Consider the following 14531-nt stretch of genomic DNA (forward strand, 5'->3'; position numbering starts at 1 on the left):
AACATCTGTTTCAAATCTTACCCGCTATATGCTCTATTAACTTTGGACGTCACTAAATAGCTAACACAAACACAGCTTACTGTGCTTCATAGGTAAGATGTTTCTCACAGCAGCAGGGCCGTAGGCAGGGTTTTAGAAATACCTTGGTCCCAAAACTGAGCTTGATAAAGGGGGCTCAAAATAGTGGCTCAATAATAACATTGGTTGTGTCAAAAGGTCAAAAGCTAACAGTTTGATTTAATTGGTAAAGAATGGAGCCGGCCCAAAACTACACAACTTATTAAAAACCATATTACAAAATGTCATGATCAAAGATATGACCAACAGCTTCAAGATTGATCAGATAGATAGGTAGTTTTCAGAAAAGTTCATACTGAAACAATGTTGTGATTGTTTGTGATCATTGCCAACAGGTGTGGTTTACCCGAGGGCTGTACTACGAAGCAAGATTATATCGGTTTGTCTTTGCTAAAGAAAATGTATTTATAGTGTTCCTTTGGGGCCCCTAAGACACAGTGCCTAATAGTCACCTCTCTGTAAAATTAGCGACAATTCGACACAAGCACAGGAGCTGGCCGTCAGTTGGTGACTTGGGGAACAGTGTTATTGAATAAGTCCACTAACACAATTTTATGTTACCTGTGTCCAGTTTTCCTCACGTTGTTGATAAAATCAAAGAACCACTGTGTTGACGAAGGTTTTTTTGTGGTAACGGGAAGCTCAAGTTCAGACAAGCAATGATGATGATCAGATGAGAGAGTTGCTAATATTGGTGTTGTAAAATATTTTATATTACTGTATATGCACCTCAGAAATAATACCCAGGTCGGGACCTCGGTGACCACAATGGTGGATACGGCCATGGGCAGCTTACACTGTTCCATCACTAAAGCTCTAAAACCAACTGCCACATAGACTATTTGATCTTTAGGGATTTCAAACAGTATGTTGTATTTAGCAACATTACATTGTTGATTAAAATCCCTCTCCAGAATCTGCCCCAAGCACCCCTAATATAAAAAACACACCCGAACTTGTAGCATGGCTGGACTGAATCAGTTTTGCTTCTTCCTGCCTGGTAAAAGGTTGCAACGTCTGCTTCTGTTTTCATCTTCCCAGATCCATGTTGCGAGTGTGTTATGGAGGTGGACTTCTTTGACTTCAGGGTGGGGGCAGTCTTTTCCCAGAAACTTCACTTGTGTGCTGCATCCTTCCATAAGCTAAACCAGCTGCAAAACATTACAACATATAGTGAACCGGGAACTGTTGGTTTGCACTAGATGAGTGGACGTACTGGTTGTAGGGGGCAAAGAAGCCGTTTGTGGTCTGGATAGACCACAAGACAATTGAAAACATCCATTCAGCCAAATGGCTAATATTCTATCAAGCCAAGAGCGTGACTCCCTTTGATCGTTTCTTTTACTGTCCATGTTCTACGAAGATGAAACCCAAACCTGTGTCCTGCCAGTTACAGTCAGGAAGTCATCGGTGTAAATTGGGTCTGCTGCAACAATGCTTTTGGTGCTATACGCCATGGAAAAGGACACAAAGAAAGTCATCGACACCTGCTGCTCCCAACATAAGAATGCCCTTCTGGCTTCCTCCAACCCATGCCAGTACCTAATTAACCGTGGTCATCTTATTGAACTTTATCACTGGTCTTGCTCCCTACGGAACTACTTTTATATTCTCATTGTTGTGGACCGTTAAGACTGTTCAAGTGTTTCCCCATTGACAAAATGAGTGCACTGTCAAGGAAAATGCTGAAATAATCCAGCATCATGTGTTTACAGTTTTTTTTCGATTGCTAAACCACAGTGGGCACAACTGGAGCGACATGTGCAAAACTCTAACAACAGTAGGCAGAGCAACGGTTCATTCGGGCCAAACTCTAGCTCGTTTTTCATTGCTTAAACACAAATTTCAAAACTCTACACACCTATCTCATGGCTTAACCACAGCCTGCACAACACTGTGGATTTCCAGCCCTTTTTTTCAAACACTAACACACTACTGCCACAACTGTAAACCACACATTCAAAACAGAATGAATGCCTAGTGCATTTCAAACACTGCAGATTGCAATTTCAACTGAAACACTACTGTAAGATGTCTTGTTTTAAACTTGTTAGTGAACATATACAGTATAAAGGGAAAGCTCAAAAAAATATATTTTTTGGGAAATGGACCAATGAAGACAGGTTGTTGGAGGGAGAAGAATGGCAGTGAGAGTGTGGATGTGTGGAGGAAGACAGAGCTGTAATGTCTGATGAAATACAGTAAGGGCTACACTGATAGACCCTGTTGTGAATCATGGTCTCTCATTGAGAGAGGCAGGTTTGAGAGTGCAACCCAATCTGCAAAAATCTAAAGTTGCATCTGTAATACGAATTTTCCAGCAAACAAACAGCTTAGAGTTGCATCCTTACAGTAAATGACAACATTACAGGATAGATTTCTTTATTACAATTATAGAATATTTACACGGATAAATACTTGGAAATGTTTTCAATATAATATACAAAATGTGTATCTATTGAAGCAAACTTTTGATTTTCATTTCTTGTTGTTTTCCTAAAAAGACTGGTATGTTATAAAATAAACAATTTCATGTGAAAGAATTTCACCCTTTCATCAAAGAAAATATTACGTAATTTGTGTGAAATAACACAAATTATTCAAACTGTAAAGATTAAAAGTTTGTAATTTATGTATTGGGGTTTGATGCTAGTGTTTGTACTCTGAGCATATTCTGAGTGACAGTGTGTGTTATCTCAGTGAGGAAAATTCATAGTGTTTGCTGCACTGAGCCTATTTTGCAGGTGAGGTGAACTGTTCAGCTCCAGTGACTGTTGGTAGTGCAGACTGTAGTTAGAGTTTTGCACATTGAGATACAGTTGTGCCCACTGTGGTTTAGCAATCGAAAAAAACTGTAATTTGCACAGCCTACCCATCAACATAGCCTCTGACCAGGGGCCATGGTGCACCCTTTTGATTTTGATCTGAGTTTTGAAGCCTCCTGAGATGAGCCATCATCAGCCTGCCATTTTGGTTTTATCCCAAAATCTAAGCGTATTAATGAGGAGGTATTAAACACAGCCCTGTGCTATTTTCACCTCTCATAACCCCTCCTCAGGTTCCATTCAACTCCTCTGGGTAAAGTTTATTGGGTCACCAGTGGCTGCTCTCTCCTGAGCAGGAATGTAAGAACAGCATTTACTCAGTCCAAGGTAAGGTGCCTGTTTCACCCTTTTGGCTTCATTCCTGGACTTTGGATTTCCTTCCCTGCAGTTCATAGGAGTTGTTTGCCTGATCAGGCTTTTGGGTTCAAGTCAGCCACTTAACCGAAGTCATTACATTTAGTGAAACATTAATTTCATGTTTGAAATCTATATGACACATCATATTCTGTGTCTATGAACACAGCATTAATTAGGTCAGGTGGATATGTTATTATAAGGACATTCCATGATTTTAAGCTTTGATTTAAATGTTATTTTATTTATGTATAGGGGTAATACAGTCAAATATATTTTGAAGCAGTCATGAAACCACTGTGTAATAAAGTCCTTACAGTTCACATATGATGCATTTTAATCTGCGATGTCCCTGGAGGAATGTGACTTTTAATTCAGATGTATGTTAAAGGCTGGGCATACAATCGAGGCCTTTTATATTTTCACCTTATTCTGGAAAGGTAAATTCAGAATTTTTAAAGGTTATGGCTACTTGTACAAAATGTGAAACTTTACATGTTTTAAAATCTATTAAAACAAATGAATGAAAGTGAATGAAATATGAATATTATGTCAAATAAAAAATAAACGTGATAAATATTTGTTACATTTACATCTTTAAACAGCGGACCAGACATTAACCATAATCCATGTCAATTCCTCACACTTGATACAGCATATGGGCAGATGCACATACTGGGTGAATGTTGGTGGACCATTTGACTCACGTATTGAGCTGTGTTGGAAAATTCTGTGATCATGGGGAGTCCTTAAATAACCCTGGTGCCGCCTCATTATCCACAACTATGATTGGCCGATGATAAGAGCTATACCCGGTCAGAGGCAGGACCTTAGGTCCAACCAAATGTTTGACATGTAAACCAGAGAAGCCACAATCGTATATGCGTATGGAGCCACCCTATTGTGTTGTAATTGGTAGGTCCATATTTTGAATTCAAACATTAAACAGGAATGTAAGATACTGAAATGTTAGTAATAAAAGCAGATTTGAGTACACAGAAATGGTATATAATGGCTATTCTGACAAGTATGCACACACATACTTCCATACGAGTCTAATATAAGTATGTAGTATGTTGTGCATACTTGTCTAATGATTAGACAGACACTTTCACAGCAAAATATGTTGAATTGTTGGTTGATCTCCTCCTTGTTACCCCCTCTGTTGTACTGATAGAGCTACTAGACAGTATGTTACGTAAGTTTAGTGGTGGTAGTACATATAATGTGTAAATACAGTAACGTAAAACTCTATCTGTAAATGGGGCTATTCGGTGTATTGCGATTTTACTTCAAAGCCGCAACAGTTTCTTTGGCCACTTGGTGGCAATATAGCAAGCTGTAAACACAACATATATAGGGTTGATATGGAGAACGTTTTAGCAAACACCTATTTACATGTACAGCATGGATGAACATTAGTGAACAATTGGAGTCATGCTTCTGGCAACTTCACAATTTATTCCAATAATTGTTCTCCTTTTAGCCCTGGTCTGGTTCCTAGAACCTTCTGAGAAAAAAAAACCTGGATCTTCAGCTACTAAATAATCCACCATGTTCATCAGCTAGTTGCTGCCCTTCACACATAGTAATTCGACCCATTATTAATATGAAAACATATATATGGTGAAGCTCTAAATCCACCCTGTATACTTAAACATGTTCCTTTTGTGCTGTCATGTGTATGCATGGTTTTGAGAAATTTGTGCGGCAACAAGATCAACAGAAAAATATTTGAGAAATACCCCGTGTGGCTGCACCAAAAGCACATTTCACTCCTCAAGGCATTAAAATGCAGGACATTGTGTTATGCCACATGATTTTCAGGAAAAGTTTTCCAATTTCCAAAGGCTGGCATGGAACGGTAAAGGAGATGTGTATGTTTTCCAGATGAAATACATATATAATCTGTACTTTTAAATGCATACAAAGTTAGAACCCTATGGCTATTCATAATATATTAATTGTACCCAAATAATCGCTGAGCACTTTTTCTGCCCGTGGGCAAACCCAACTAAATTGTATACTACACCGCAAATTAAGTGTATAAATTATAACCCTTTCATTTCACATTTAGCCATATTTAACTTTGTGATCATTTTATAATTTCTACTTGTGTATTACAGTAAACAAATATAAGATAAAAAGAATGCAAGTACTACACAGAGTCAAGAAAACATAAATATAAAATAGTCCTCTTAGTACTTAATGGGGAAAAAGCCTTGCTGCACCGACTTATGTGTTATGAATGGTTATAATCTGTTGAACCTCTAATCACACTCATGATCAAAGTGTCAGGTGTGGTCTGTTGTGCTGTTAACATCACTGCTTTACAGCGTGAAAAGCTCATGTAGTCACTGCTTATGGATATGGCATGAAACGCCCAAGTATTAAACTGTCTCAGTGGTCAAGATGTTGTACAGAAATTGTGTATAATTAACTAATAAGTGTTAAACGGTTTGTCCAAATTTTAGAACATTGTATGTGGTATACTGAAATAATCCAAGTTGCACAAAATGAAAAAGTGAAAAAACACACCCAGTGATATTAGCATCCTTCTGTGCATGTTCCCAAGCTTTAATGTAATAGGAACCTTATGTTGAAGCTGCACTCACCAAAGTTCCCTTTAGTTTATGTGACCCATCTTATGACTCCAATGAGTGAGACTGACCGGTACTTTTCCAAAAAGACTTTGAGAGCGTGTTGATAAGGAGTGCAGATAAGTGTGACTGTGGTCGTTAAAGCGCTCGTTCTAATCAATACTTTTCCCCATTGTTGCGTTTCCCCACTGCCCTGTATTATTATTTAACAAGATAAAATCGTTACCTACATGAAATATATGTATAATAGTCCTGTAGAAAGAATGAACATACAATAGGCAACATTTTAAATATAAATCAGTATACACAATTATATAAGTAATGCATTTTACAAAATTACTTTTGTCTATTGTCTATTGTAAAACATGCACGAAGACTTTCACCTCTGAAACTAAAGCAAAACATGTGCAGTCTCACACTGGGATTAGATGTGGTATCCATGTGCTGAAGTCCTTCTGTACAGATGTGCTTTAACAAAGACAAACAGCTGCTGTATCAAATGTCATACCCATCTTTTGACAATTATACAGGGCAATTTACTTTTCTGTTTAGCAAGCAAGTACATTTTCTTCCCTTTTGCTTATTGAACTCGCATTTAGATAATACAAAGCTATTGGGGGATGGGCTGACTTTGTGTGTGTGGAGGTGGTTGGGGTGGGGGTGGGGGCGGATAGGTCAAGCCCATAAAATGTTGGACTAATCCCAAAGGGCACGTGTGAGGAGAGAGAGTGTCTCACACACACACACAAAGTGAGTAGAGTGGGAAAGAGATCAGTTTGTGTGTAGTCTGCTGTGTGACATGGGAGGCACAGTATACATTATTCAAGAAAACCTGGACTTGACCTTTATTTTTTCTCAATACCTTAATAAAAGGAAGTAAAGAAGAGAAGAAGAAGAAGAAGAAGAAGAAGAAGAAGAAGAAGAAGAAGTAAAGGACTTGGTGCAGTCGGTGGAAATGGGGGTCTCTCAGCGGAAAGAAGCCAGCGTAACTCGATCCAAAGTTTGTCTAAGGAATGAAGTTGTTCGTGTGGGACTTGCCGAGTCCTTCTGCACATATGTCATGATGGTAAGGAAAAAAACAAAAAACAAAATATGGCTGTGTTATGGTATAAAGTGTATAGGATTTTAAATTGTCTTAAATGTCTCATGTATCCATCCCTTTGGTGATGCTTTATATGTATGAGGTCTTCTTTCTGTTTTGAACACTTTGTTATGCTTGTCAGTAGCAAACACATACCATTAATTATTAATGTTATGTTCTTGACCCCGATATATATATATACACACACACACACACACACACACACACACACACACACACACACACACACACACACACACACACACACACACACACACACACACACACACACACACACACACACACACACACACACACACACACACACACACACACACACACACACACACACACACACACACACACACACACACACAAGCATGTTTCACAGTCACATGGCAGGAGTCATGAGTGGGGATTGGTTGGCTCAAGTGGGTGAACCCGGAAATCTGGTGTTGCCAGAGGAATGGTCAGGCAGTTGGTGGTTGCAACGGTCACATGTTATCTGTCAGCTGTTACAATAGAACCCAAGTCTTAAAAGCATGGTAGAAATGCACACATACAAACAGTCACACAGTGAGCACATGCTGACTACGCATGGAAATAAGCATGTGAGCAAAGGCACAAGCAGGCATTTCATATTTTGTTAAAAAGCCCAAACTGGCTGGGGTGTGTTTGGGAAAGCAAAATTACTTTTAACCCAAATACACCGATCTTTTGTAGGAGGAACCATATGTTTCCTGTTTCCTGCAGTTTTTCAGCGTCAGCTTTCTTTTCACTGGGAGTCTCACTGAGTTATTAGTTAAATTACAGAGAAAAGAGTATTGCACATGTAGATACATTAACAATGTTTACACTCAACACACATTTTTTACTTACACACTGACTAAAAAGTGGTGTTAGGGATTCTGGAGAATGCCTGTCTTATCACTTTTTGTTAAAATCATTGAATATCGCCTCACGATAAAAATCCGGTCTTAATACACAGCCTAGGCTAAGGAAACTGGGATGTAAAAAAGGGTATGTAAACAAAGATGTAAACATGCCTGTTCACAAAGGCTGTGTATTAACACAATATTTTTTCTGTTCACACACAGTACGGACTAGTAATGGATGGTGAGGAGATATTCACTCATTTTGACAAATAGTGATTTCGACAACAAGCATTCCCCAGAATTGCTGACTCCACCTTTAACGGGGCACACTTCAAACTCTTCATTGAATGTGCATCGTTGTTTTTTCATATCCTGTCTGGAAGTGTCGGCCCTATAATTAGCCACACTTTAATTTATGTCTGTGACCAGGCCTGTGAACTATAGTGCTTCTGTCTGTGTTTCCAGGTGTTTGGCCTGGGGTCCGTGGCCCAGGTCGTGACAGGACAGGGAGCGTTTGGACAGTACATCAGCATCAACCTTGGTTTCGGTCTGGGTGTTGCCCTGGGTTGTCACATTGGAGGGAAGGTATCAGGTATGCCAGCTGACCTTTGTAAAGCCTACAATGAAGAATCTTTAAAAAAGTCATCAAAAATTGCAATCACCTGACGCACATTTATCATGCTCTTTTGCTCTACCAGGGGCTCATATGAATGCAGCGGTGTCATTCACAATGTGCGCGTTTGGCAAACTCGGGTGGAAGATGCTGCCCGTGTATGTTTTTGCCCAGCTGTTGGGGTCTTTTCTTGCAGCGGGGACAATTTATGCCGTCTATTATGGTGAGGGCGCACATTGCATGTCCAAGCACACTAGAAACCGAACACCTGTATTGTTATAGACTCTTAAAGCCTACAGCTATAATTCTCCTTACCTGCATTTCTACTGGAATTCATAAATCTGAGTGTCTTGTCTTTTCAATATTGTTTTCATTTGCAGAAGCTATACACACCTACTGTGGCGGGAACCTGACTGTAACTGGTGTAAAGGCCACAGCTGGTATCTTTGCCACCTATCCTGCACCTTACCTCTCACTGCTGGGTGGATTCATTGACCAGGTAGCCATGAAGCCGAATTCAACGGATAACATATAATCACTACCCTTACGAACACCATTTATTTCTGGTGTTTATCTATACATTGCTACCTTGAAAAGGGATGATATGCTAAGTTGTTGCTGTGCGTCTGTCAGGTGTTTGGCACGGCTATGCTGCTGATGTGTCTGATGGCCCTCTCCGACCAGAAGAACAAGCCGGCGGCAGCGGGCAGCGAGCCTTTAGCGGTGGGCCTTCTGGTGCTGCTCATCGGCATTTCGCTAGGCAGCAACAGCGGCTACGCCATCAACCCCACCAGAGACATCGCACCCAGGGTCTTCACTGCCATGGCAGGCTGGGGGACTGACGTGTTCAGGTAGGATGTTGTGGGTTTAAGGGGAGAGGCCTTTTTTGGTGTTGCTAAATGCCACTTAAAGATATAGTGCGTAACTTCAGCCGCCCCCATGAGGAATTCTCGGTAATTACAACAACACTGCAGGCGCATCTACATGACGTAAGCCTATACTGTGATCGCGCATGGATTTTATACTTCCTGCTGTAAGTCCAGTTTTTTCAACAATTGAAAACATTTCTTGTCACACGCGGTGACACCAGTTTATAAACACTGTCCTACTAAGACATACAGAGAGAGTTTTTGTGGAGCTTTGGCGATGGCTTGAATGTAACCGACATTAATTTATATGAAAAAGTTACGCACTGTGGCTTTAATTATTCTTGTTAATTATTAAATGACCCATGTAGTTTTTACACACATTAAAATGGTATTGCTAGTTGTTTGGATGCACATGGACCAAAATGCTTGCTTTAAAAATGTATGCAAATACATTGCTATATTTTTCAATATACACCGGATCACAGTTATCTGTCTTTTATCTGTGCAGGGCTGGAAATGGGTGGTGGTGGGTGCCTCTAGTTGCCCCCCTTATTGGAGGAGTATTGGGTGCAGGACTCTACAAGGTCTTTGTGGAACTGCACCACCCACCCGACTCTGAACAGGGCAATGAGCTGTTGGAGGAGGAGTATGCCCCTCTGCAGAAACAAGAACACTGTGCCAATGTCTGTGTATGAGGACTCCTGCCCCGCCACGCCCAAAACTATATAATGTATCCCTTGTAAGGTTATGAAGGTATCTGTATGCAGTTAAAACATTCCATGATGACAAAGGGTTTAAAAAAATGCACCAAAAACAAATGGCCTCAAAGGGGGTAAAGAAGGACTTTCACAAAAGTAGAGATTGGATGAAATGGCGTTTAATATCTTGAGCAATTTTAAAAATCATGAGTCTGTTTTTAGCAATTCATTTGACCATTATTGCCACATGTTGCTCATTGTTCCGATTCATGCTAATCATAGTTATTAAAACTATATTTATGCATGTGAGATGGAAGAGGAAAAAAAACACTCAATGGCTTATATTTTAGGTTGATATCATTATTGAGACAATAGCAGCTGATATAACCTTGGAAGACACAAATATAATTCAATGTGAGAATCAATGACCACTTCTAGAGCTCGGAAACTACAGCATACGTTAAGGAAAAATGAATAGCCCCAATATTGCACATAACCAAACATGTATCTTTGTGAAAAATAAACAGTAACAGCAGGAGAACACAGCTTTAAAAAGGCAGCAGCATAACCAAAGATAACATACACACTTGTAGGCGCTCCATAGCACTTTAACCAAAACCTTAATCCTACTTGTCTATTAATATGTTTGCGCAATAGAATACTTTTGGCATCAAGAGCCTTAAATAGATAATATATCAGCAGATGTCACTATACAAAAATCCACTAGGCCTAAACTCAGGCACATTTTTGTGTTTGTGAAGTTTTCAGAGGAGGACGACATAGGTGATGCTAGTGAGTAACTTTGACTACTGAAGCCTGGCTTGCTGATTTATTGCCAGTATTTTCTTAAGGTAACATGCAGAATATCATGGTTCAGATTTACATGCACTCTGAAATTATGTAATGCTTAATACTGAAACTCTACAGCAGTGGTTCTCAATTATTTTCTGTCATGCCCCCCCTAGGGGACAGAATTTTTTTCACGCCCCCCTAAATTGAAATACTATTGAGAACCTGCTAATATTTATTTATTTATCTGTACAAAACCACTGTATGAGTTTCTGGCACGAGCATTCTGCATACAATCACCTTATTATCAGATTAGATAACAAATTAGCTGAGATAACTTCTGCAGCAAAAAAAATCAAAGTTCAGTTTATTAGCTCAATTTGTAACATTTAAACAAGACTGCTCAGTCTGTGTGAATCTCAGGACAGAGAAACAAGAGCAAATGATTCACTGAGGTTTGCATTTCATTCAAAACATTTTTAAACTGTAAACATAGTTAAGGTGGTGTTTTTTTTATTATTATTATAGGCCAATATGCCTTCTGTGATGCGATGTTATTATTAGTCTACTTGCTTGATTTCTTTTTAAATAGCCTACAGAGACACATGTGGACATTTATTTACTGCAAATCGCGGCCTTTCGCGCAGATATGACCATACACAAGCACACATCGCGCTTGCTAGCACTTAAAAATAAATAAATAAATAATAATTATTATTATTATTTATTTTTTTGGTCAGTTGGAATTCAAGGCAGCCCGTGCCCCCCCCTGACAACTCACGGCGCCCCCTCAGGGGGGCGCGCCCCACCATTTGAGAAGCACTGCTCTACAGTATTAAACGTCAAAATGTTCAGTGTATCATGAATTTCAAATTGTTCTTCAGTCAAACAAGCTACTGAAACCAAGACAGTATTATGTGCACTTCAACTGTACAGTCAAATAAACAGAGATGTGTTATTTACCCTTTTCACACCTCCTTTAAAATGTTCTATATTAGCAATGGCAAAACCAAGCCCAGTGATAATAACTACCGATATAAAATGATATATGTATTTATTGGGTATTAGTGAGTCCCTATTGGATACAGCAGTGTTACAGTTTGTTACTACACAACAGTACTATTTGTGCTAGCATTAGCAGCACATGGTCATATTCAGTGAATTGTTTGCTATGAAATATGTTGACCTCTAGGTGTCACTCGAACACACCGTTAAATGAGGCTTTGAATAATGAATCTATTGGTGATGCAATTGGCTTGGAAGCCTCAGTGCTATATAAAGCTTAATTTACCTCCATCATTAACACTTAGCATGGAAAGGTAGGCAAGATTAGGATAACATTGATGTTGCTTTTGAAATTTCTCACAGGCTAACCTAATACTTTTTTTTTTACAATGTAAACAAATGGGAGGAAAAAATAGCTAGAACTGTTTACACGCTCCAACACAAACAAGGCTATACACACACACACACACACCACACACCATTTTACATGCCATGTTGCCTCAACCAGCTGGTACCACTTAAGCCCTGTGTTGAACAGACCCTTGGTATGTGTCTATTTAGACATGAAGCAGCCAGACTTAGTTTTGGAAAACACGTTGTCCTGGAGCGAACAGCTTCTAACACACCATGTCCAGCCAATAACAGAATTGAAGACTGTTCCTCTAAGCCATGATGATTGCATAAGACAGTAGTTAGCTGGAAATATTTTCCTTGGATGGGAACTTTCTCACCGCTTTGCCCCAACGTGTCTTCCTGTGCTGCCTTGGCTCTTGGCTGAGCTGCCTGAGCTGCATGGTGTGGACTGCTTCTTCTTGGGGACAGGAGCCTTGGTTTTGCCTCTGAAGGCCTTTGTAGGATCCAGCTTGTTGAGATGGGAATCTCCAGCAGGATCTGCCATGCTGTGCTCACAGCCGAAAGTCAGTGGCTGATACAGCGATGCCCACTGCTGTAAATGTAGATAGTTAAAATTATTTAAAAAAAAATCATAAATAATCAAAATAAAATAATGTTCATTTGATACTGAGTCTAATTGTTGGGACGCAACAAAAACATGCTTTGTAAAGGTGACTGAAAAATGTGACTGCTGTGTCTTGTTGCTGAAGTGTAAAATGTACAAGTGTAAAATAAAATGTAGTTTATTCATTGTAAAGGGAACTGAATTAAAAAAAAACGATTTCATACATTTGTAATGACTTCAAGTGTTGTTATTAATATACCAAAGTATGTAACACGTTTTAACTAATGATGGTTTGGTCAATATTGAGAAACAGAGACACTGTAGAAAATTAGATAACACAGGGCAGTAGCTTAACGTTTTGTGGGCAGCCTTTAAACCACAACACGTGGTCTTTGAAAGAGTGATGAGACACTTTTGCTACCTTGGCCTGGGGGCTGGGGCCGTACGGGGTGAAGGCATACTGCCACTCGGGCAGACCCAGGTGGGTGATCATCAGTCTGTAGTAGGAGGTGAAAGTTGCTGTCATAAAATGCCAGCACAATGAGCGGTCAAGGAACCAGATCTCACTCTGCTGGGCTACGACACCTTGAAAAACACAAAGCCCAAAAACTGAACAATGCAAAATCTATAGATACATTCATACATTGACATTTTTGTTTAGAGAAATTGCAAGAAAAGTGCGATTTGTGTATACAAACAGGACACCTGGAGTGCAGTTTTTGTAGACTAGGCACACTTTGCCATTCCCACCACAGGAATCCAGCTCAAAGATGCGGCTCTGGGAATCAAAGTGGGGTGCAGCCGGAGCATGCCCCGTCCCTGGCAGAGAGCATTAATGAATCCTGAATAAATATTTACTTTCCAATCAACGTTTCATTCATTAGCCTGCTTTCTGCACGACTGAGCACACAAACAGACCTAATCAAACCTGACGTGGTGCTGTAATTGTTGAGTTAAGGCTGCGTGAGGATCTGACAGGTGAGGCTTACCACTTTCTGTGTTGTTCTCCTCCCAGTCCAAGTCAGCCAGAGAGGGTGCATTGGGTAGAGAGAATAATGCTACTGGATGGAGCAGTGGGCACAGCCTTGTCACGCTGTTAATCACCATGCACCCTAAGGGGACACACTCATCTGAAAGACACACACCATACAAGTTGTGATTGTATCACACAGCTGAAAAAACCTTAAGAGCTCTTTGCATTTACCCATATCATTTAATCTTAACAGGACCCTTATGATTTGAATAAATTAAGACTTTTGCGAGAAATTACAGGCATACAACTAATACGGGCACCTACTGTCTAGTTTAACACTCCAGGTAAGTGTAAATCCATCAGTAGTCAGATAGAAATCTCGCAGGTCCTCTGGCAAAATACAGGTGTTTTTCTGAAGAGGAAAAAAAGGAGGTTCATATGACTCTGCACAAGCAGACCAAATGACGATGTAAATAAGGCATGAATTGTGCACCTGTTCCCATGACAGCAGGCTCCTCTTCTCTGCAGGCTCCCTCTCTACAAACCGCACATCGCCCACACCAGGCATGTTCTCTGGCACAAGGGACACATTCATTGTATGTATTAGCTGGACAGTGTGACGCCAATCTGTTTGCTAGCTAACCAGAACGTTAACATGAAGTTAGTTGCTAATTTCAGAGCAAAAACAGTGATACAAACCGAGTATTCGAGTAATGCCAAGCGTCAGCCTTTCTGCAACACCTTTGAATGCTAAGCTTTCCTTTGTGTCTTCCATTTGGAACGTCGCACTCACAAGTTTGCACAAAACCCTGA

General features: G+C 39.9%; 2 protein-coding genes across 2 annotated transcripts; one reads left to right on the forward strand and one right to left on the reverse strand.

The window, feature by feature from the left end:
- Window positions 1–1533: 1533 nt before the first annotated feature.
- On the forward strand, window positions 1534–10011 carry aqp7 (aquaporin 7; the record flags this gene model as incomplete). Its single annotated transcript, XM_080026614.1, has 7 exons — window positions 1534–1616; window positions 6740–6923; window positions 8279–8405; window positions 8512–8649; window positions 8807–8925; window positions 9060–9277; window positions 9804–10011. The coding sequence occupies 7 exons, from the start codon at window positions 1534–1536 to the stop codon at window positions 9988–9990; spliced, it is 1056 nt and encodes a 351-aa protein (XP_079882740.1). The 3' UTR covers window positions 9991–10011.
- A 2498-nt stretch (window positions 10012–12509) lies between these two features.
- On the reverse strand, window positions 12510–14493 carry tpgs2 (tubulin polyglutamylase complex subunit 2; the record flags this gene model as incomplete). Its single annotated transcript, XM_080025797.1, has 7 exons — window positions 12510–12733; window positions 13167–13330; window positions 13451–13564; window positions 13735–13875; window positions 14043–14130; window positions 14212–14291; window positions 14418–14493. The coding sequence occupies 7 exons, from the start codon at window positions 14491–14493 to the stop codon at window positions 12515–12517; spliced, it is 882 nt and encodes a 293-aa protein (XP_079881923.1). The 3' UTR covers window positions 12510–12514.
- Between the last annotated feature and the right edge of the window lie 38 nt (window positions 14494–14531).

The sequence above is a fragment of the Ammodytes marinus genome, assembly GCF_949987685.1.
Source record: "Ammodytes marinus genome assembly, chromosome: 4".
Classification (NCBI taxonomy): domain Eukaryota; kingdom Metazoa; phylum Chordata; class Actinopteri; order Uranoscopiformes; family Ammodytidae; genus Ammodytes; species Ammodytes marinus.